The following is a 24,854-nucleotide window of genomic DNA, read 5'->3' on the forward strand; positions in this document are numbered from 1 at the left end:
CACCTTGATGGCGGGATCACTTTGTGTTCCTTCTTCTCCATCTGATCAAATGTGAAATCTCTGAATTATTCTCCACGTGACCCCCGCTCATCTTTTATGTTTTGATGTGGAATGGAAAACCAAATAACAGACACAAACTCAATTTGCGCGCAGGCGGATGGCTAAAAATGCATGGGCAGGAAAAAAAAAAAAAGATTAAATATGAGAATTTCCTCCATAAAATGTTGTATTGAACTAAAGAATGAATGCAAAATGCTTCTTCGATAGATACATCACATGCCGGGTTTTTGTGATATTAAAAAAATGAGACCTTGAAAATTAATTTGAAAACCTTTTCCACCATGAATGTCACCTTGAACCTGCTCACCTCACAAGGATTTTCTCTCATAACCAACTGCGCTGGGGACGTGTTTGGAATCAACCAATTCTGAACAGTTTGAAAAAAAGCACACAACCTTCAGCTTTCTGCTGGAAAGCAAGGAAGCCTTTTTGATAAAGGCCTACTAGAACTGCTAAACTGTATTTTGGCTTCGGCAGAGGCGCTTGAAATGGCGACAGGTGTGTGCCTCCTTTAAATGTGATTGGTTAGTTCGGAACACAGCCTCGTCCCCGTTATGAGGGTGTGCACACTTGTGCAACCACATTATATCCGTTCATTTCCCCCCTAGATAAAAAAAATAAATAATAATTGTCCAGGTTATCAATCGCATTCATGGCAGGAACAATTTTGACGTTATTTCTCTTCGTCTCCTATTTTTATGTCTCAAAATATGCATCACAACGCATTTCTGCATTGATTTTTGCATGAAATGGCCCGACACGTCCTCCGGTTTCAAACCTCTGTTGTCACGCCGACGGGACGATGCCTGCTTGCCCCGTTCCTCAAATTCCCAAAAGGATCACCTGCTCCCAATTTCCTCTTCATTTCGCATCCCCGACAACCGGGTCGGCTTGTCCTTCAGGATGAAAAGCCCCCGGTGCTGGCATTGCGTATATTTGCCAAACGACCAGCTCAGGGCGGGGCCATCTTTCCCATAAACACACACACACACGTGCAAACACGGAGACACAAACACCTTCTGGCCCGCTCATCTGCGCTCAAATAAAACAGCAAACAGTTTGTTGACTTTGTTTTGACTCCTTCAATTTTGCAAAAAAAAAAAAAAAAAGTTAGGACCACTCGCTGACCTCATCACGTTTTTTGTGCTATTTCCTTCGCAAGTGGTTGCCATATGCCACGGTGGAGGTGCGAAGATGCCATGCCCGATAGATTACTTTCACCTCATCAGCCCGCGCTCTCTTGGCAGAGGCCGACGGGACTTGCTCTCCACGGGTTTCCGTCTGTGAGTGTGCGTCGGTGGCGAAAGCAAAGCGCAGGAGGGGAAGGACGCGATGGTTGAGGTTGCCAGACGTCAGTAAATCAAAGTCTGTGGCAACAACAGAAAAAGTCGCCGGCTCTTGAGCAACCTTGTCGGCGATACTGGATACACAACAAAGTTTTCACGGGCTTTTCAAGATACGAGATGTGGCTTCAAGCTGTTTGTCGCCCCGAGTTAAAGTTGACTGTCAAAGTAAACGTCAAACAAAAGCATTTGCTGTTGTGCGTGTGAATCAACCACGTAGCTTTGCCTTCGATTAATCCATTTAGCGCAACTAACAATGTAAAATGTTATAGCAGCTAACGAATAGCATTAATTAATAGCAACTTAATTCTAACCCCGTAAGACAAAGCTAAACTCCATCCCCATTTATCCAACTCGTCGAACCTGCACTCATCTGTCTTTTCTATGCAATTGATGGATGGCTGAGGGTTACGTTAAAAGCAGGACAAAATCACAGTCTGTCTCAGGAAGTCGTTGGCCAGCCACTGGAACTGAGCCCTTTGGTCGGATGATGGCGACTACCGCGAAGGAAGCCTTAATGGAAATTACAGGCTCCTTCGGGAACACGGTGGAAAAGTACCTGCACTCCCGTCTCATCACAAAATGGTGGGGAGTCATCGGTAAGGGAGGACCCGGTGATTATTTCAGCTCTCCGGTTGTGACTATGATGGCTTTTTAATTGTTGCTCATAGCGTTGTGGCTAACGCCAGCAGCCACCGGGGAGTTTTGACTACCCCGCCTCCATCCAACCTCCTCAATATCGCCGCCACTTGGCGCCCTTCACGTTCGCCCGCGCCACTTTGATGGCATTCGTGAAGTGAGGGAGGAAAAAAAAATGTTTTTCCCCCTCTCTACCCCGCATCACCTTTTCCAAACAAACAGAACGCTGTACTCGGCGGCACCTCGCGGCGACGTATTAGCTGCTGAATTGGCTATTTAGCGCGGGAGTAAATGAGATGACGGGGTGAGCGGAACACTCGCAAGGACAACCCACATTCACACGCAAGCATAATACATTCAAAGTCAAAAAAGAAAGCTTTTTCCGATCATCCTCCTCCATCATCCCTTTTCTCCCCAGTGAAAGGGGCCCCCTGCTGGGACCTTGTGGCCCCCTCGTGCCGCCTCCCCCCCACATTACTGGCGCTGACTATCAGCGGAAACCCGGCATTGTGGGCGCCTGGCATACCTGTCGCCACCCCGCTGCGATGGCGTACGCGCGCAAGCCCACCCCCGTAAAACGCTCTGTCAGGAACGCAGCGAGAGTGTCAAAGTCAAATGTTTGTTGTTCTTTGAGAGGTGAACACTTTTTTTTTTTTTTTGCTGTTGAAGGGATTGAGACGTCTACCAAGGAGGTTAAAGTTGACTGTCAAAGTAAACGTCAAACAAAAGCATTTTGCATTTCTAGCACAATGGTGGAAATGCAGCATCACATCGAGGATATTTTCATCATGTACAATTATGGCCCAATTTTTCCAAATATTTTGGGGTCGTATGGAATATTTGTTTGACATCCCCCACCCCGTAGACGGAAGAATGGATGTATCCAAATATCCAACCGCTACCTAATCGTCCCCAACAGCGCAGTGCGATTCCAAAGCCTCAGAGGTTATCTTTAGTCATCGTCTCTCACTGCCCATTTTGCATATCCTTTCAGGAGCGTATTTGATATATGCTCAGAGACCATGACATCATCCTGAGCACTGTAGCGAGATATTAGAAATCCATACACCCCAAACATGATGTATGACTCGCCTGGCACCAAATTGACTGGCGCTTTGGTGCGTTTTCTTCGCGGCGATAAAGAACGGGGGGACAGGGGGGGTCATCGGCGATGAAATCAAGAATAATTTGCACGTTCAATATGGCGTAAAAGGTCAGAACGCAAAGATGGCTGAAGAACGAGGCTCTTGCGTTGGATGAGGATGGATGGCGGCAATGGCGGCGGCGGCCATTCTTAAAGGGGGCTCAGGTGGCGGAGGCTTCATCGAGTCCGATTTTCACCACTTGTCACAGCCTGGAGATGTTTCCTCACACGTCTCATCAGGCGGATTTAACGCAATTACCCCCAACAGCTGATGACTGCTCGTGTTGGAAGTATTTTTAGGGGGGTGGGGGGGGGGGGTGTTTGGGCACTTTCCGGAGGTCGTGTTGGGCTCGGCGATAGTATGAAAAAATGTCTCTTGACAAAACAAATTTACATTTGAAATGTTCAGCCGGTCAACATAATAAAATGAGCCTTTAAGCCACACGTGTCAAACTCAAGGCCCGGGGGCCAGATCCGGCCCGCCAGGTCATTTTATGTGGCCCGCGAAGGCAAATCATGTGTATCAACTTGTTCAAATCTGTACCGAAATGTGTAATAAATAATGTTGAGATTTCGCAATCATTTTGTTCCCCAGTTTATACTCAAACAATAATTGAACAATTATAATTGATTTGACTGATTTCAAAAATAGTAATCTATGAATTTGTTGTGCACAAGTATTAATTTTGTCGTTTGACTCTCATTACGGCCCTCCGAGGGAAGACGTAACTCCAAATTGGCCCGTGACTAAAATGACTTTGACACCCCTGCCTCCAGCTCTCCCATGCTCTTTTTCTCATGTCAAATTGTACAGGTGAGCTTTGCAACGGCTGAGCCACCTACCTCGGTCGGGTCAAAAGTTGCCTGTCGCCACGTTGACAAATCGCTGCATTTGCCTCTCTGTTTTCGGCGCGTTCAGCTCAATTGACTCCCCTGATGGCCTTCCACTGGCCTCTTTTCTTCTCCTACGGAACACAAGACACTATTCCGCTCGTCTTGTCTGTTTCTGAGCATGATTTAAAGTCCCGAAGTGGACGGGTCAGAAAAGTCACTAAATTAGCGACAATGTCCGAGGAAGACATAAAGCCAGTCCATAAATAATCCCGATCGCTCCCCCATATGGCCTCGTTCCAGTGGCTGCGACGCACATTAAAGTTGGCATTTGCTGGCGTGTTCAGTGGAGCGGACAGGTGATGGGGTCAGGAAGGACGCTATAAGCCAGCGGCGGAATCAAACCGCGAGCCGAATCGCTGACAGCTAATTGAATGCGGATCAAAAGATAGACTCCGGGACAAATGCCGTAAGGAGGCATCTCCGCCTTGTCTATTTGTCACCGGGACTGAGGAATCGATGCGGCGTTTTGTCGTGTCACGCTTGTCCACGGTGGAAAAATATAAATAATTAAACGCGTCAGCTGTGACGAACATTGTTACCTTACTGTCATCATCGTTTTAAAAGCGGGCTTGGATTCTTTATTATTAGCCACCAGCTACTCTAAACGGTGGGTCCAGGAAGAAAATTGGGTGGCGCGTCTATCATGAGTAAACTCACCAAAAAAGGTCTCAAGAAGCAACGCCCAGATACAGGGAGGAGTCTGCCATTTCTGCTCATTTTAGCCAATTTTGTAGGCATCCTACAGAGACCGAGATTTTGTGCAATTGCCACCAATTTTGATTTCCCAAATGTTCTTTCTGAATAATTAACCCCCCTCCCCCAAAAGTGGTGTCACTTATTATGAAATTTGGTTGACATGATCCACCAAAAAGCCTGAAACTATTCTGGAAAAGATGCAGGAAGTCTGCCATTTTGGTTCCAAGCATTTTTCAAACAAGATTATTCGAACGTGACTTTAGTAGTCACCATTTGATACAAATCTTCATCCAAAGAGCCAAAACCGATTGATTTTGGAGGATATCAGTTTCAATTGTCGACACAATGCTTTATTTTGGCTCATCAGTCTTGGCTTGATTAATTAATTAATTTTCCTTCCCAAATCAAGCCAAGATTGAATTTGAATCGAAACCCAGGTACATTTTATGTTGTTGCAAGTGGTTAGTTGAATAAACAAACTAATGATAGACAAAAAGAAAAAGATCGATAGTATTAAATGCTACTCGCAGACACGTACGGCGACCAGTCATGGCCTTGAAGTCACCCTGGCTAATGTACGACCGATCAATTTCCATTCAGCACCAACATGTCCCCGCTGCTGATGCTGTAAACAAGACTCATGATGGTGACTGCAAGAAGGATTTTTACCAGGCAGCCGAGGGGGAAAAAGAAAAAAACAAACAAAGAGAAAAGCTCATGAAAACGTCAAAGGCAGTGGACTGCGCAGTACCTAATGAATTGTCCCGCTGAGGTTTCCATGGCGACCTTTCCAGATGAACGTCTGGAACGTTTTCTCGCCCGTGAAGCCACCGCTTCCTCGAGGCAGTTTGAGGCTGCCGTGGGAGCTGTGTTGTTTTCTTTTTGTTGATGTCAGCATTTAATTGAGTTTGTGCAAAAGTCGCTTGGCCACACACACACACTTGATGGCGGTGCATTTTTTTTTTTTCGGGGTTCTGAGCAGTGGGGCCTGCCAAAGTAATAATCTTTGACCTTGTCTGGCTCACCTCCTGATGAAAGACTCGATGTCGAATGCACCTGTAGGCTGCCCTTAACGTTTAGTCTTCTCTGATTTGGGTTTTTTTTTTTTCTCCTGGTAGCTCCCCCATGATCTGAATGAGAATCTAAATGTAACATTGTGCTGCGTGTGAAGGAGTTGATTTGTATGATTGTCAAAACAATAGAAGATGGATCTTTGTTGGATTAGTTTTGAAACTGTGCTTCCCATCGTACGATCTGCATTTGTTTGTCTGCCATGTAGAAGATTGACATCCGGAGGATTAAGCTAGCCTTGAAAGGAAAGACTCGTATAACTTTAATTAGCGCAATCTCACTTATGTTGTCAATTTTCCAATGTCCGTGTATGTGATGAAGTAAACATCTCTCACAACCTAATTTGTGTGCCAAGTGGAAAACAGACTACGACTGTTGCACTTAATGGCCAGGAATAGTTAAGAGCCGGGCTAAATTTAAATGGTAAAACAGGATTTAGTTGGCCTAACATTAGCCTCAAGGCTCGTGGTTAGCATGGAGGGAGCCCACTGCCATTACTAATCCAAGAATCCAACGTTTTGTGAGGTTCATGTACATTCAATATAACACCGACACACAACAATCTCTGATATCCAAGCATATAGTTTATAAATCTCGGTAAAAATGCCCATCCCTTGTTTGCTAACAACTAGCCAAGACAAGCTAACAGAAACGGAGCAGAGCAAAGGGACCTCAGTTAGCTGGGAGAATTCTGAAACGATGCGGGATTAGCTACATTTCTCTTTGTCACCGTTTTTAAAAAAACATACATTTTTTATCGAACTTGAAATTGATAACATTTAAGATTATAGATATAAAACTATGACAAACAATTCTTGCTACCAACATGGCTAGCATTGACTTAGAGTACCGATGCTATCTTATCATTGTTTACATGCTTTCATAATTGCATGCCACGATGAATGTCCACGTTTTAGAACCACACTCGTGCATCATGAGTGTGCGTCGCAGTTTGGTGCTTTGGGGCTGGGGCAAGATGGTAGTTTAGTCAAGTGAGCCTATGTTCAAATCTCGGTAGGGCTTTTAAAACGGCAAACACCTTGAAGACACCACACTGAACTGAAATGTAAACATGGCGCTGGTATGGGTCAGTTTGAAGAAAGCTGGAAAAGAACGTTTGCAGATTGACAGTTTTCGACTGTTAGCCATCTTGTGCCACTTTGCGTCAAACTTTTCACTCTGTTTTAGGACACAGAGGAAGTCATTTGTCTGTGAATGCAACTGGATTGTCTCTCTCTTTCAATGCTTCGCACCTCTCCCGTCCTACCGTCATGCCTCCGGACCTCCCACTTCACTCTGTCGCTCTGTCAACACGTCGACGGCTCAAAAATGACCAGTCGCCCACGCGAGCGCTCTGCGTCATTTCCACCTTTTTTTTTTCTCCTCTCCGGACCTCCCGCCATGTCCATAATTTCTGTCTTCTCTTACTTAACTCATTCAGTACCAGCCAATTCTAGACCAAGTCTGAAAAGACGTTTAAAACGTCTTTGGGAGTGAATGAGTTAATTTGGGATGATGAAACGCCGCATTTTTTTTTTCAACCTGAGCGCTAATAAATTGAAGGAGACTGGAAGCTTCCAATTACACCTCACATTACCTGCCTGATGACCGCCTCGTAAACGCCTCACGCAGCTTTAGCGGTTATTTTTAAGATATTAGCGTTCTGGCGTGAAAATTGGACTCGCCGGGGTGTGTGCTCGTTTGCGGGCAAAATCAACGCGGCGATTTACGACACAAGTCGGTGAGAGAAAAATGTGAATGTGAAAAATGTTGTTTTGCGCATTTAATTACCTGAGGAAAATGGAAGATGATCCTGATGAAAATAGAGGACGCCGTTTTTGTTTGATTGGCTTCGATGAGAAAAGTTTGGGGCCTAAGAATGGAAGTTTTTAGAAATTGGTAGTAATCTAAACACCATCCATGATCAGTTGTCGCGCTGTTGTAGTGCTTGTGTGGACATTGTTTAACAGTTTTCATGAATTATGTCCGAAAGTTACAATGGCGGGCAGGGGGACAGAGACGGGGGGTTGTGTTGATAAAGATGAGCCCTTTACAGATTGTGCTGAGCAAGCATGCGGCTGCAGCCTGCTGGGAAAGAAAAAAAAAATAATAATAAAAGGTCTTTAAGTGCGCTGACCCCACTCATACATCACCGAGCGTCCAGTGTCTGGAAAAGCAGAAGCAGGAGAAAGATGTCTATGGCCGGTTGTTTTGGTCTCTTTGAGTCACTTTAGTACTCTTCGGAATGCAGACAAAAAGCCTTTGAAGGACTGACGTGAATCAAGACCGAGATATTCGGACTATGTAGGTCGGGGCCACCGTTTTCAGGCGGTGGGAATAGTCAACACAAAGACTGAGAGGAGTTCAATCGAAACCAAGACTTTGAAGCTTTGAGATCAACTCAAAACTTTGATTCAGTGAGACCAAGTCAAGACTGAGACTTTGAGACCAATTCGAGACCAACAGGTGTTGACACCAATTTATAGTCTGCCGCCGCCTGTTGACTTCCGACCGTTTCTTTGACTCATCGACAAAGTATAAAAGTGTTATAGACAGAATTTCCTTTTCTCCGCGGATGTGCTTGTGGATGACCACAATCCTCTGGTCGTTTTAAGTCGACTGACCGGCCGCCGTCGCCTTGTCACCGTCGCGCGTGAAAAGTCTCTGCGATGTTGTCAACAGTCAATCCGATAAACTTCATCTTCAGTATTGCTCTGACGGGCTGGATTAACCGCATCCGAGTAAGCCGACACTAAGACTGGTCGGTGTGTGAGAATAATGGCCGTCCGCAAAGGCCCAAAAGAAGGTCAAGAGGATAAATTTGGTCATCTTGTGTGTGCCGTGTCCTTGCGCTTGCGTCAACACTAGGGCAAAAGTACGAGTTGAATGCTAAGTTGTCCTTGCGTCACCTCTCGGACGAATCCTGAAGAAAGTTGGCGGGAAGAAAACGTTGACGACGCGGGGAGACGGAGCTGTTAAGAATTCCTCTCATGACGCTTTGTGATCAATTACTAATTGGAGGTCGGGGCGGAGGATGCGTGTTTTAAACATGAGGAACAGCACGGGGGGGGGGGCGCATTCTGAGGCAATGCCTGGTAACTCCCGCAGAGCAGCCCAGGACACTTTTTCTGTGCATGTAGGAGACCAAGTCGAGCCTTTGAGTGGTTCAGAACAAGCCAAAGCCAAAAGGAGCTGGGACCAAGACTTTGAGTTGTTGAAAGCCGGTCCAGACTTTAAAGGTTCTCCTCCAAGTCAGGATGGAGATTTTTTTAGGGGTTAAAGATCAAGACAAATACTTTGATCGGCTGAGAACGAGACAATAGGCAAAAGACAGCAAGGACACATCTTTGACTTTGATGGATTGAGACCAAATTAAGACCAAGACATGGGGGGGGCTTGAGACCAAGCTTGTGAAATCTTGAGACCAGGTCTAGAGACCAAAACACCACCAACACTTTGACTGGTTGAGACCAAGAAAAGACCGAGATAAAGTCGAGATAGAGACTTTTGAGTGGTCGAAACCAACACTTTGAGGACCCCAGACCGAGTCAATGACCAAGACGAAGGCAAGATTGGGATTATCACGCCCATCGTAACTGCCAACACGCACTTTGGTTATGTCTCGGCGCTCCCATTTGAGTCACATTTTAGCCTCTGTCTTGGCATTTTAGCATCTGTCTTGCCTCCAGCTGAGATGCACGCATCCGAACAAGGCAAGAAAGGGCGACCCAAAAAAAAAAAAAAAACCCCAAACAAACAACCCTGAAACATGGTCTGCATCGCTGCGGGGCGTGAGAAGAAGATTGTCCCAATACATCATAAAAGGCCCGGCACTGTTGACCCATTCAAGAGCCTGTTATTAGGTTGTCTCGGCGCGCTCGACGGCGGGGGGTAGACAAACTGTGCTTGATCTATCATTTTTATCTTGTGCGCCTGCCAACCGGGAGAGTGTTCCCAAAAACCTGGCCGAGGTGAAGTCTGACGTGACCCCGAAACAGCAGGGAAGGCTCCATTTTTGGCGCGTCGGTCCCACCAAGGGAAAAATCGAAACCGTTTATCAGCTGCTCGAAGATTGGCCGGCGCACCGCGGCGACGCTTCCTACGCAGCCGTGCGTGCCGCCAGGTCATTCATAGGTGAGCTTTAAAAACACAAAATATATATACAGTATATTTCTTGGTTCATTTGAATTTTTTAAAAAGCATTGTCATTTTTACATTTGATCAAAGTTGAGAGATGTAGAATATGGCAAATAGTTAATTTTAATCACACGGGATTAATTCACTCAATTAAAAAAATATGATGCATAGTTATTGGTTAGCCAATTATTGAATTAAAATGTTTACCGGCATGGAAAATTTTACTAATAGTGTTTTAATTTGATTTATTTATTGAACGGGTATTTAATGGAATGAATGAATCCGAAATGAATACAAATAAATACAAAATGAAAGCAGAATAGTGCCATTTAAAGCTTATAAAATCAGCAATTCTATTAAAAATACACAAATTAGTCTTTTACTCGAATTGTTTACACATGAACTTCCTCATGTGCCTAATTAATGAGCATCAATCAATACATTGCATTTTAATGAATCCATTTTAGGGAGGGGGGAGGGGTTAGCTAAGCGAATCCAACAAATATCACGGGACCCTTGATAAGGGTCCTCTGTGTATCCGTTCAAGTAAGTAGGAAAGAGTCGAGTCAATCTCCCAAGATTCATGGTGTGTGTCAGTCGACGTCGAATGTAAAAAATGACTCGCGCTGGTGCCAATCGAAGGCGAATGCGCAGGAGATTGGCTCCGCTCCCGATGGCGCGCCAGATTGATGCCACGGCTGCGTGGTTCCCGCTTTTATTCGCTTCCCTCTCTCCGCCAATCTCCCGTCGGATGTTGCCCGGAGATCCCCGAAGAGCATCGAGTTGTCCCAAATGGGAAGCGATGACGGTCATCTCGCCGGAGAAATGGAGCGGCACGTCATAGGGAAAGTGGGAAGGGAAAAGCAAATTTTGAGAGATGAACGTGTCACGGCACGATGGGAGAAGAAGAATGAGCGCAGTCTTTCAAACGGAAACATTTTGGGGCGGGGGGTCTAATTGCGGCCGGCTTCAAGGGCCATTACGACAAAACGCTTCACCGTTGGCTGCGATTCCTCCGTAACTTTCACGCGAGCGCCCGTTTTAACCGTCCCTGAAAAGTTATTTTTACCCGCGATGGTGGCACGATGTGGTGTGTCGACGTCAGCAGCGGGATTTTCATGGGTTGAGACAAAATCAAGACCGAGACGTTGAGACCGATTCAACACCAAGACTTTGAAATATTGAGACCTGGTCAAGGTCCTTTGAGGGGTTGGGACTTAAGGAAGTGTGGAGACCAAGTCAGAACAAAGGCATGGAGGACTTGGGGACAAAAGTCAGGATCAGGAAATTCAACACCGCGACATCGAGGAGTTGATTCGAAAGTTAAGATCAAGACTTTGGGGCCCCGAGACCAAAACCATGAGCCAACCCCAAAAATCTCTCACAAAAAGCTGCATGATGTAAATACATGAAGTCCACGTGTTTGTGGACTGTCCTGGTGTTTTCAAATTGGACTCCAGAACCACATGCCGTTCCAAACTTGTGGTTCTCAGAATTTTCAAGCACATCAATCATCATCACCATCATCATCTGTCGTCTTCTGCTTTGTTCCGTCTGTCTCTGGCAAGTAATTGGTGTCACTGTCCCTTGATGTAATATGAATGGGTGGCATTGTGTCGTGGTGGTGAGGGGGCGGGGGAAGCTGCCCTGAGTGCACGACGAGGAGTGAGAGGGGGGAAAAAAATGATCAAAGGCCCACCAACCTGCACCTGGACGGAACAAGGTGGAGATTTTTCCGCTGTGGGAATCACGGTGAGAGCTCAGGAGAAGGAGACGTGTAATGGCGGGATTGTGCCGTCGCGGAGAACCTGCTGCGCGAGAATGGCACAAAGATGAAGGGGAAACTGCGACTCCTCCTCGCCATCCTCCTCGTCATCCATTTTGTTTTCTACCAGCCTTGAAGGTTGACACTTAAACCGCCGGAGAGTTCTGGTTTCAAATGACAGACCTGGCTTGAGAGCCCAATTGACAAACTTAAAACCATTGTGTAAAAACCTCACCCTGTCTTGAAACCCCCAACACTAAAAAAATTGCTGGGCAGCGGTGGATTCGGAACGGATTGGGTAAATTTGACTCAAGTTCGGGTTCATTATTTCGACCCAGCAGATTGGGTTGAAAAATGGGATCCGGGGCTATCATGCCTGAGCAATTTCACCCATTTTGGGCTTATTTTCCAGAGCGCAGTTTTTAAAGAGTGTCCACTGACACACTCGACGGTGACGTATTCTTGCCACACGTTGCGGCATCGTCGCCACTCTTAAGTCATAATCGTCTCGTGTAGTAGGCCACTAACGTCGAGTGCCTTGTGCACCGGCGGCGAGGTTGCCGCCGTGTGTTTACACTGTGCGGCGCCGCGCCACTCCAAACCCTCTCGATGCCCACGCACGCTCTCACCCAGCAGTGCAAACACTCTGCACAGATGCGGCCCGGCAGAGCACGCCGAACAAACACGGGCAATTGTGTTTTTTTTTTTTTTTTTTGGACGCGTCTGTCCTCTGACACGGGACTACTTGGCGAGTGACTACGTGGATACTCTCGCACCGGCGTGAAACTCTCACCGTCATTTCCAGCACTAATTTGAAAGCCAAACCTAAAATCCGAAGGCAGCCGAACCGTTAGCCTTTGGCTAACTCTTCCTCTCGTCTTCTTGCAGGCATGCGGCTCCTTCCGGGGGCAAACGAGCGGCGCTGTCCCTGGCGCAATCTCTCAGCGTGGCCTTTTGAGAGGAAAGGTCAAATCGGCATCGGCGACAAGGTCGAGACAACGATCAGTGAAAGATCAAGGTAGGGCTGTGCCCTTTGCCACTTATTGCATCTCACATTGATTGTTTGCATTGGACCGGGATGACATCAAGTTTGCTTGCGTGATGCAAAAAAACCCCCAACAAAACTGAAGCACGGGAAATGTCGATTGCTCTTGTCACTGAAATGCTCGAATTTGATTTTGTAACCCCGCAGATTTGAGAAAAAACAAAACGAGAATTTAGTGATGCGATATATGCTCAAATAATACACACTGACTTGATTTACCGCATTGATCCATTTACAACATGTTTGCCTTAACATTAAACAGTTTATTAAAATAACACAGAATTACATTTTATAAAAGCAGAGAATTGAAAAATCTGGATTTATAACACTGGATGATAGTAAATCTATATGCTCATGAAAAAGGATATCATTTTATTTTTTCAGGATTTAGTAACATAAAGATGACTTTTCTCTCGAAATATTTACAATACATACTTGAAGATCAAGTGTACTTTATCATTTTTAAAAGTTTCTTTCATTCTGTTTTTGTCTTTTCATCTCAGTCGCCTGACATACACAATGCCTTCTCTTTGATTTATTGACTGGTTTCACTTTTCCGTGGCGAGGACAGAAAAATAACAGAAAACTGAAAAACCAAACCCTGCAATATTTTTTTTTCAAGCTCACATTTGCAGTTGCGCTTGCACCACGTTTTGGGGGTGTTGTGGACTGGGGCTTTCACTTTTGGTAGCCTGCATCATTAAATCATCCAGCGGCAGCAAAAAAATAAATACGACACCAAAAAGCAAGTGGCCAATAAACATAAGACAAAAGGGAGCATCAGCAACCTCGTGATCGACTGTATAAAATCCCGTTTAGCGACCTTTAAGCTTCGCTGGCGCATGCGTTGTCGTTTCGTGCCGCGCGTGAGAAAGCTCGGCCTGCTCTGGGGCTGCTTTGCTCCATCCGACACGCGCTGCCTTGGACTGCGTAAGGCATTCCTCCTCAGAAATGCGCTCCCTTGCCTTGTCTTGTCGCCGTTGTTGTCATGCCCTCCGTCCACCGCGATGGCCTTTCATTTCAGAGCTTTTTGAAATGCAGCCCGGAGAAGAAGTGACTTTTCTCCCACTCTCGCTACTGAATTATGCTTTTTTGCTTCTCTCTCAAGGCCTGCCGGCCACACTTTGAACATTTTCACAAGTGTCCTGCAGAGTAGGCTGAAGAAGAAGTGTTGAGGGTGATGATGATGGCGGAGTCACCGCCACTTTTTCCCTTGCACGTCATTTTCTTGCTAGTTTCTTTCAAGGCATGCACGTCGATGTCTAGGCTTCGTGAAGTTCTGTCGTGAACTGCGACTACGTGAACGTCGAAGAGAACCCTTAAAATTGCACGCGCTTGTTCATGAACGCACGCGTGAAAATGACCTGCAAATATGCAATGATTCTTGCCTTCGAGTTTCAAAACGGGCTTTCGAGCCAAGGTTAGGGTACCAAGGGGGCATTAGGGTTCCAAAAAAAGGAGGATCAGGCTTCAAGCCTAACGGTAGGGTTTCAAACAAGAGTTTTGGTTTTGAGCTAGGGTGAGTTTTTCCAGTAAAAGATCGTGTTTGAAATTAGCAGTATCGTTTAGAATAAGGGTTAGGGTTTTAAGTCGAGGTTAGCTATTCAAGCCAGAGATAAGGGTTCGAGTTTTAAGCTCCTTGAGGTTTTAAAGCCAAGGGTTGGGTTTCAAGGTCGTATGAGGTTCTCAAATAACTTGCGAGCCGGCGAACAGCAAAGCGCGGAAGCGCCTCATCAACGCGCCGTTGAGGTGCGACAACGAGGCTTCGCGCGTTAGCTTCTTAGCCGCCGGAGACGGCTGCCGCTCACCTGCAGAAAGCGGACCGCTGCTGAGCTATCGCGCCGCTAATTGCTACCAGGTCAATTAGCCGAACGTGTCGACAAAAGGTGCAAACATCCTTCTGTCCCGTTAAAAGCGGGATGGCGGAGGTGATGATTGTTCACCTGGAACGGATGCACTTTTGCACCCGCGATGTTCAACACCTCCGCGCAAGTAATTACATTTTATTTTTCCCCAGCTACTCGCACTTTAACGCGTTCTCACTCTCGCATAGAGACGCTACGCTTTATCTGGAAACGCATTGCGATTGCTCCAGATTTTTGGAATGCCAACGTCAACGTGATGTGGTATGCTTTGGAAAATAATTGATGGATAATTGACACATTGGTGTGGTATGTTTTGGGAAACAAATAGCTAGCCCGCAATTCATGTGGAATCCTAATTATTGCCAGATGGCAGACAAAAAAAAAAAAAGGGGGGAAGGAAGTGAAATGTCGCACATGTTTAATGTGCAAATGTGTGAAAAAGTTTGGTGTAGTCAAGGAGGCATGTTACAATGTAGCTCTGTTGTGCGATGTGATGACACGGCGCTGACTTGCCAGTTGCCTGTGGAGACACCTTCATGTCAACGCAAACTTGTTATGCCCCGGAGTTGAAGTTGAAGCAAAGTTCACCACTCGACGAAAGACAAACAGGCACCTGCGAGCACCGGAGCTCGCCGCGAATTTTAAGCGTGCTTCCGTATGAATGAAGTGAGTCATTGATTGATTTTTTTTTTAATCCGTTTTTTTTTCATTTGACTTTTTTCTTACAAAAAAACAATTGTCCTGATCGACAAGAGAACACACAAAATGCATACAGAAAAAAAAAAAAAAAAAGAAACCTGTACAGTCACTTTTGTCATGTGCCCTAAACACGTTATCTACAACAACCGTGGGGAGCTATAACCCACGGATCAAACCATTCGCGTTTTGAGACGATTGGGCTAGCTAGCTCGGTGGCGACGCGTATGAGATTAAAAACACAGGTGACTTTTTTTTTTCCCCCTTGTACACATATCCCCCCACCCCCCATCCCCTTAAACGACAAGGAGGGTCCACTGAGAGGTATCTGGCGGATCGGGGCAACCGATTTCACTGGCATGCACGTCTCGCAACGGTCTCGACTCCGTACGCAGAATTGAATTGGTAATGAAATCGATATGTCGGCGACCTCCAGCTGCCACGACGGTCACTTCAGACGAAACTTGGCGGCCTTAAGCCAGCCACAAATCGGGGTCCGTTCCGACACGCTTTGCCATTTACGTCGCTGAGAATTTGCAGCTCATTATTCCGGTTTCTTTTTCTGTACAATATCGTGCTGATAAGTCAGCCAAGGTTATTTCAAACTAAATGAAATAAAACACCAGGCTGCGAATGTTTGTAAAACAGGTTTGTAAGCTCATTTGCTAGCCTAAAGCTCGCAGATGGTCATGATTGATGATTTTTGTCCTGTTTTTCCATGGACCTTTTTTGTGCATTTATGAAGCAACAAGTGTTTTTCATCGCAATATTTCCTTTAATTAATGATGATATTACTCCTGCATTCGCTTAAGGTAATGAGAGGCTTTCGTGAGCGGGATTACATGTGAACGTCTCCTGCTTGGACTGTAGCTGAGATTCAGAGTCGATTAAATTCACCACAACCAGGTTGCCGGATTTGTTGCTAGACGAGGTTTATTTTTGTAATCTCGGAACCGGCGCAGCTGAATGAAGACTGTGCCGCCTCGTTTACTATTAAACTATATCGTAACTATTTCACTGCTCCAGTAAGTGTTTTATGCTGGCGATGGCCGGGTCAAAGGTCGTCTGTAAATTGATTGGAAGACGAGAAGCCCAAAAAAAAAATAAAATGCTTGATCGGCAATGAGTTAAAATTAGTAGGTAAGCCGTTTTGTCGACGAATCGGTTGAACCCCTCAACTGTACTATTTTCTTAACTTGATTGATACTCATCGATTGTTATCAGGCCCTTCCGTGTTGATTTGCTGCTTTGCTAGCTCGATGTCTCGTAGCTCAAGCGCATATAAATTGTCGCCGCCGTGAGTGGAATTTCAAAGGTCTGCAGTTCCAAAGTAAGCAGGAGAGGAGCTAACGTCGCTTGTTTTCGGAAACACACAATCGGGTGACGTATACGAAAGGTGGGGCCGGGCGGGGAGAATACGGCATCTAAAAAGGACTCACGGACACAAAATGCGGACATTGACCGACTGACGGACGCTTTGTGGTTAGCACTGGTGAAGACGCGCAACACACACACAGAGAAAAACAATCTGAAAGCTTTTTTTTAACTCTAAAAAAGTGAGCATTGTGCATAGTTCGTGTGGTAACCCCCGGTCGGGTCCCTAACTTGCTGTGATAACACGGAAGGGAAGTGCAATCATGTACAATTGTGTCGCACTGAACATCATTGACACTTTCTCCCAGCGGGACTATCACAACAATGATTTTTTTTTTTTTTTTTTTTTTTTTTTTGAACACCCAACATATGTGATCCTCGTTCTGTAATGAAATACCGGGCCTCTTATTTGAAATGAAGTCCTACTTTCTACTCATACCTCGCCGACCCAGACCACCGCGTTGCCCCTCGTGACGTCCGACACTTCGCAGTGCGGCGTTCTCTGTTTGCCGTTCAGAACGAAGACGGACTCGGCCGACGGCGTCAACAGGTACTGTCCGAACGGGCCGCTGGAGACCACCACTCGGTAGGGCGGCCCCCAGGGCCAACTCCGAGGGCCCAGCGGCTCCTTGAGGCCCCGGAGGACCTCGCTGTGTCCCGAGGACAGGTCGGCGAAGAGCAGGTCCGCGGTGGAATCCGAGGCGGCCACCGCCATGTATCTGTTGGACGCGGTGAAGGAGGGCTGGAAGACCAAGTCCGAGGTCGCCACGGGGTCGTCATTTTCTAGTCGGAGGCGCATCTCCCCCTGAAAGGAGACCGTTTGCACTGTCAGACGGGTGCCGCCGCCGGGCGTCACGATGTAGCGGCCGTCCGGCGACACGAAAGCCCGTCCGGTGAGGTCACGGTTGTGCCCCACCACCGCGTCCGTCACGGCGTCCACCAGGAGCTGGGCTTTCCCCCCCCGGCACTGGACAAAGTAGACGCCGCTCAGATGCGTGTAGGCCATGCTGGCCGGAACGCAGCTATAGTCCTTCAGGCTGATGGTCTTTACGCGCCGCAAGGTCTCCAGGTCCACCTTGTGCATCGCCGGCTCGTCTTGGAGGAAGACGAAGGCGAACCTTGGTAGACAGAGTTCACGACAGAACTCGACTGGTTAGAGGCGATTAATAGGTGTCATTAGCTTTCTCATTAAGTTGGCAGGGGGGGGGGGGTTACCTAACGTGAGTGATGATGAGGTTGGTCGGCGGGATGAAGAAGTCGCTGACCCTCTGGAAGGAGGTTCGAATGGTGTGATGGACTTCACCCACGCTGGCTTGAGGGATTACCTGGAAGGGAACCGGTAGAACTCGCATAAAATGTACGGCGGTAATTATAACCCCATAGAAAGCGTTTGTTTTAATTCAAGTAGAAAAGAATGTCGATCTTGTTCCTCTTTGATGAGCCCTTCGCCGTCAGACACACTGTCGGGCACATTGGGGATTTTATTCTGACGCTCGTGCACTATGCTGAGAGTGAGTAGGGTTTCTTTTTCGGAGAGTGAGGGCGTGCAGCACCGGCAAACCGTGTCCCCAGTCGGAGCGCCGAGTGCCCTCGATTTTTGGTGCACTCAGAATAACCGAGTGAACCATGCTTTTTAATATATTATTCTTTGGTGTCACAAAGAAACAGAAGCTAGCCTACGCCACCGCTAAAGCATCAATTGCCTTCACGAGCTAAATTGATCAGATTTTAACGTCAACATTTTTCAGCTTTTCATATCCCAGTCACGGCAAACAAAGAGCTTAATTATTTAGGCTCCTTTGGTCGCTGATTTCCCTCCCCCGTACTGTACGTATTTTCACACACGTCCACCTCATCACTTCCTGCCTTTGAGATAAGCAAGTGGCGCCCCGAGGTGACATCCTCGTCCGTCTTGGCGGCGATAATCATCGTAAAGGTCTGCAACGCCGGCGCATGAAATGCGACCCCCGCAAACGCTTGGGCCCGATAACGCGTCTCATTCCGAGCTGCTTGTCTCGCAACGTGGCGCGCAAAAGGATTTTTATCTTTCGCTTCACCTGCCGCCGAGTCATCGCTTTTTCAATAATTTTCTTTAAGTACAGCGAGGCAGTACTTGACGTCACGTCTTTTGTCTTTGATGCAATGTAACATTGACTCCCGTATCCTCCAAGGGTTGTTCTTTACTCAGCTGCAGAGCATCAAGTCATTTTCATTGTTAGAATAAAACAACAAAAATAATTTTTGTGGCACTTATTTCATCAATACTGAGAGAGTAGTAAGGCCACATAAAATGATGTGGTGGGCCAGATCTGGCCCCCGTGCCTTGAGTTTGACACCGGTGGTGGAATCTGTGTGATGATTTAAAAAAAAAAAAAAGAAAAAAAAAAGAAAAGAAAAACTCATCTTAACATCTGAGCCAGAGTAAGTATTGCCCTAGTTTTCAGTTTGTTTTTTTTTGGAGCAACTTCCAGACGCAAAACAAATTATTTTGATTTGGACCACCTACCACTGCTACTTTTAAACACGAAGCTTTTTTCTTTTCCATTTTAAAAGAACAAGGCATCAAATGCACTGCAGCATCTCGCCGTAGCCCAGTAGGGGGGTGAGGGGGGACTCCATTCCATCTGCGCTCACTCCTAAAGAAATGATAAATAATAAACCCACCAAAAAAAAAAAAAAGCTCTTTCTTTGAAACAAAATCTCAGCAGCTCTCGAGACGACCAAGCAGAAAACTCAGGAGGTGACGGGATACAATGGCGGGAGTTAATACGGTTCCGCCGGGTATTATCACGAGGCCGAGGTGCGCTAAGCTTCTTTACACCCCCCCCCCCCCCCTCCCCCCCTCTCTCTCTCGTTGTTGCGACGTCATCCCGGGGCTTTCATCCGACTCGATTGCAAGCATGTCTCGTTTCCCTCCAAACATCAGAGCGGCTCAAAACCCGGGAGGAGTCATTTTAAAACGGAACTCTTGAATTGAAATGGTTAAAATTGGACTGGTAAAGGACTTTTTAAAGGATTGAGAAAAGTGTCAAATGAAATGTAAGAAAAGTGCCTGTCGCTTTAACGTGTTGTTCTGAATACAAAAAAAGAGTCGAAGCGTCTCCAAAGAGTCATCCATTCGGGTCCGGGAGGATCGCCCCCCCCTCGGCGAGGCGTCGTAACCATGCAGGCGGCCGTAAACACGATTCCTTGCCGCAGTTAGACCCGGATCTTTGCCTCCGGCGGGACTGAGCGCGGCCGTAAACATGTTTGTGACGATTATACATAGGACGACGGAGTCCCCCTCGGCCCATTCCCCACGTGTCCCTGACTCTCGGTGGATTAGCTTCGTCCCCCCCGCAGTCGTCTGCAGTTTCATTTGTCACTCAGCCCCCAAGTGTAATGAGGTTCAAATTTGGTAGAAGTCTCTTGGAGGAATTTTTTCATTTTTATTTTTATTTTTTTGAAAGACCCCCTAGAAATGACATTTAAAATGGCTACTTCAAGCCAACTGGCATTTTTTTGTGCTGCTTTGGCGAGTCGGCAAACTTTGCTGCCGTGCTTTGGCCACAGACTTACTTTTGGGTGTGGCTTCTTGACAATTTTTTGTGGGTCTATTCATTTGAGAAATGGCTCGTAAATTTCACATTGCTAAGTGAAAAGTAGCTTTTGGCGCAGAATGGAAGAATGTTTACAGTATGTGTTGTGGTGAATCATCCTGATCTGCTTGAAAAGTTAAAAGTAGACCTTTCAGTCATGGCTTCTTGGGGCTCTTTTTTTTGTGTCTCTACTCATGATAAAGCTGTCGACCAAATTTCACGTAGCAGAAATGCTATTTACTGACTTCGGGGGGCTAAATTCTCCAAAAAGTTCAGATGTACCTGGAGCGTCGGGCGCATCCGGTCCATGTCACCCCACGTTAGCACCCACACTTGGTCATGTGACTTGTCATAGAGCATCTTCACGGGAAACGGATCTGTCGCGACTGCCTGCAAAACAAAGACCGCAACGGATGGACTCGTTTTAATCCTGACATGTAGATTCCAAAACTTCCACTCAAGAGGGTTTTCACCAGGGAATTCCGCATCGATATCACATCTTTTACTAGAGGACTTTCCCAAATTTAATCCGCATCTGATCCTGACTGCGCCTGTTGGCAGCATTGTAAACAATATCATTTTGGAATAAAGCTATGACATAAAAACATCATGACGGATATGACCGATTCACCAAATGCTTATTTCAGCTAATTTTGCGATTTGTATGCAAGGTTAGCAGCTAAGAAGTCAAACCGAATTTAATCCAGTTCTGATCCAAATTGCAAATTCGGCTGCAAAGTAAACAACGATTTTGGCCGTGCCGAATACAATCGGTTCACTACTTTTTCAGTTCCAGTTGCGGCATACTGTCGATGCAAGGTCAGCTACTGGAATGTCGAACTAAGTTTACTCCAGATCTGATCCAGATGGCATAATCGGTTACAATGTAAACACAAGATGGAAAAATGTCATTTTGGTGCGTTAATGTGTAACTGTGTCAAATGTTAATTAAATATTTGCATTTTTCGCAGTAAAAAAAAAATAGCTGAAAATACAAATACATAAACCGTAGCCAAAATGTAACATTGTTAAATGAGTGGCTTCCAAAGTCCAGGAAAGGCCGATTCAGACGAGAGCCTGGGTGGGAGGCCTGCTCTCTCTCTCTCTCTCTCTCACTCTCATAGTACTTAACGAGCTATATGTTTTGGTTGAGCCGCTCACCAAAGGTCAAGAAAACCTCTGCCGAGCCTTTTCGCAACATCTTGACTCATTGCTCCACAGGTGGCCATGCAACATTTTTGCCTGACATTTGAGAAAAATTGATTTTGTTGGGCAGCAGATGTCCCATCATGCCAACACAGACGTGCTAAACGTGCTCAGCTGGTCGGGATGGTGATGGATAGAGCGGACAGAGACTCGGGGGGGGGGGGGGGAGAATGAATTACAGTAAAAAGGCAGAAGAGAGAGGAGACATGAAGGGTCAGCAAGCAGGAACAACACAATCCATTAACCTGCTTCTGCATGGCTGCACAGGGAGTTGCTGACACCCCCCCCTCCCCCCATCACTACTGTGTTGGTATTTCAAAAATATCTTCAATAACTTTACATTTCTGTAAACACAATTTGCCCGTTTTAAAGCTTTACACACACAAAAAAAAAGATGTCTCACAAAAAAACCCCACAATGGATTATTCATTTCACAGCCCCCTTATTTGTAATAATTTCAGACTCTCAAAAAAGTAACTAATTGTATGCATTTTTATGGCTGGAAGTTTTATTGGGGGGGGGGGGGGTGTCAATGGTATTTGAAATGAAGCTAAAAATGAATACTTTCTGGATGCATTGCGGTCAATGCTGTACTCACTTTTCCACTCTTGGTGCGTTATCAGTTTCCAAAAGCCGATAAATTAATTTTTCGCCGCAATACTTGTCACAAAATTTCACCTCATGTAAAGGTAAAAAAGTCACTGTGCAAATCCTTTAGAAGTGAAACACTCAAATATTACTTGGGCATCTTGACTGCAAATGCATTGTGAACTTAAATGAATATTTGAATTTTTAATTCATTTTAATGGCTGCTAATTTTAGTATTTTTTTTAAAAAAAGATGCGTCATGGTTGTCAATTTTGTTGAGAGAAAAAAAAAGCGGTTTAAGTCCGAGCGGCTCTCCCTTAAAGTTTGGCCTTTTGCACTTCCCATCATGCATCAGGCCCCGGGAAGGCTTTTGAAGTCGACTCTTTGTCGGAGGGCGTTTTCCGCGACCCACCTGCACCACTCGCTGCGCTTGGAGGTCCACTACCAGGAGTCGGCTCTGGAGGGGCTGGCTCACATAGACGTACTTCTCGCGGACGTTGACCGCCGACGACCACACGCAGCGCTGAGGGGACGGCCCCTCGCCTTTGGGGCACATCTCTTCCTGCCGGGGTGGGCGCGGGGCGGTGGGGGGGACGCCGAACACCAAGCGAGGCGGGGGAAGAGTGAAGAAATAGAACTGAATGAGCAGGTTGACTCACTGGATTTATAACGCATTCCTCTGACGTGCTTGTTAAATCCTTCAGATCACGTCGAAGAACTGTTCGATTCCTCTAAACCTGAAGAGAACAGTTTCCTCATCCTTTCCTCATAATGGCTCCAGCCATATTTTTTCATTCCTCTCAATTTTTTTTTCCAGCACCCGATCACCGTGTTCCTCTTCCACTCACTGGCAAAGGAACATTTTCCTGCCACGACGCGTCATTTTCTCGGCGTCCTCGCCGTCGTCTGCCCGCGGCGATTCTCCCCCCGCTGACAAACACGGCGCTCGCATCGCGTCGGGCTGGTGCTCGGCGAGCGTTTAAAGCGCAGCGTGTGCCGTTTGCAGTACGAACTCGCTAACGCGCGGCTTATTGAGTTTCTATTGATCTCTAATACAATCACAAGCGACTCCGTTTAAAAAAAACAAAAAAACAATCCCTTTATGGAACAAGCAACTTTTAGCACCTCAAACCCATTGTTCCACTTCCCAGTGGATTACCCACTCGGGTATCGACTGTGTACAGTCTATGCTAAAGCGTGCGAATAATCCCATTAAATTGGGAGGGGTTAGGGAGAGCAGCCCACTGTGACTAGACGAAGGGAGGTTGCCGACGTCTCGCGCCGAACGGCGGATCATCCTGTCGGGACACGTGACAAGCGAATCAAGGTCCAAGATTACCGGTCGGAGATAAAAAAAAAAAAAAAGCGTGGAGTACAAAATAGCGGAAGCACAAATACTCGGTGACTGCACTTGAGGAGATTTTTTTAGTTTTCATCCGGTAAGGATCTGGACTGTGACACAAGGACAGAGGGTGATCGAAATCAAACTGCGTCTTACGTATGTCGCGACGATCCTCTCGGTGCGCTTGATTTGCCGGCGGATCTCGCACTGGCTGGGCTGCAGCAAGGTGATGCCCTCGTCGGAAAACACGTAGAACATGTTGCCCACGCTCAGACCTGCGCGAACAAGACGGGCAGCGTCAACGCGGTGGGCTCAAGGGCCAAGGATTAGCTCATCAATGAACACCAAAGCTTCTCTTTAAGTCACCGCGTAAAATCGCTTCAGTATAAAAATCCCGCATTAGCTAATTCTTCAAAAATTTAAATTCTATTAGAGGCACTAGATGGTGAATTTCCCAAAATCGAGTGGGTGTGGCTAGAACTTTTTAACCTATTCAACTTTACGAGGAACCGAACCCTCGCGCCAACACCCAGCGAAATTTTAAAACTAACCCGTACCCAATCGTAACCCGACCAAGCCTAACCCAGATAAAACCCAGTCCAACAACCCGTACAAACCCAGTCCTAACTCTCACGACTGAGCCTGACCCGAATCCATAACGCACAAAGTCCGAACCCGACCAACCGAAAAGCCAAACGCTGACCAAACTAACTCACACCCAACGCTAATATTAAATGCAGATCGGGTTGTAAAATATCAGCTGGCAAACAACAACCTCGGGACCAATCAAGTCACTCCTCGAATCTTTTCGCTGGCGTTAAACAATCTCGCCTCGGGCGCCGCCGTCGTTTTGACGACGTCAAACGTCTCCGTAATCGATGTACGTCCCGTCACCCTTCAAGAAGTGTCGTTCATCAACCGCCATCTTTTCTGCGTGCGCACAACCGACTCACGGCAGCGCCGCTTGTACATAAACGTTATTGCGCAAGCCTCATTAAGTCGGATTTTGCGCGTCTTAAACGCGCGGCGACGCGTCGAGTCGAGTGAGCGCCGTCTGCTCTCCTAGCCGCCTCGTCAACACATCACATTTGTAACGACGACGGCCCGCGTACGTTGCCTAACAGCCCGAAACTGACAGTCGGCCGCGGCGGATGCTGCGCTCCCGTTGATGAATGCGCACAAAGCATCCCCGTAAAACACATTGCGGCGGCGGCGCGCCATAAACGGCAGTAAGTCTTGTACGGATGGAGGGAGGCGGCCTCGTTGTCGTTGTTTTTGTAGTCATAATATACACACAGCGTCCGGATAGGATCGGATGCTTTCCGCAACAGTGGAGCTGTGAGCGCTAGCTACAGGGATAACCAAACAACAACAACAACAAAAGGCTGATTGTGTGCGAGCGGCAGTTGAT

General features: G+C 46.6%; 1 protein-coding gene across 2 annotated transcripts in view; it reads right to left on the reverse strand.

Moving 5' to 3' along the window:
- Positions 1 to 15,332: 15,332 nt before the first annotated feature.
- The window catches only part of fstl4 (follistatin-like 4), a 70,716-nt gene continuing 61,194 nt past the window's right edge, over positions 15,333 to 24,854 (reverse strand). For both annotated transcript variants that reach the window (XM_086131283.1, XM_086131284.1), the window contains 5 exons: positions 23,600 to 23,718; positions 22,514 to 22,663; positions 20,590 to 20,697; positions 17,945 to 18,054; positions 15,333 to 17,847 (listed from right to left, as the gene is read on the reverse strand). In XM_086131283.1, the coding sequence (XP_085987409.1) occupies positions 17,163 to 17,847; positions 17,945 to 18,054; positions 20,590 to 20,697; positions 22,514 to 22,663; positions 23,600 to 23,718 (1,172 nt within the window). In that variant the 3' untranslated portion in view covers positions 15,333 to 17,162. The remainder of the gene's footprint in view (positions 17,848 to 17,944; positions 18,055 to 20,589; positions 20,698 to 22,513; positions 22,664 to 23,599; positions 23,719 to 24,854) is intronic.

The sequence above is a fragment of the Hippocampus guttulatus genome, chromosome 15 (genome assembly GCF_054856545.1).
Source record: "Hippocampus guttulatus isolate MCC_2025c chromosome 15, RoL_Hgut_1.0, whole genome shotgun sequence".
NCBI lineage: Eukaryota > Metazoa > Chordata > Actinopteri > Syngnathiformes > Syngnathidae > Hippocampus > Hippocampus guttulatus.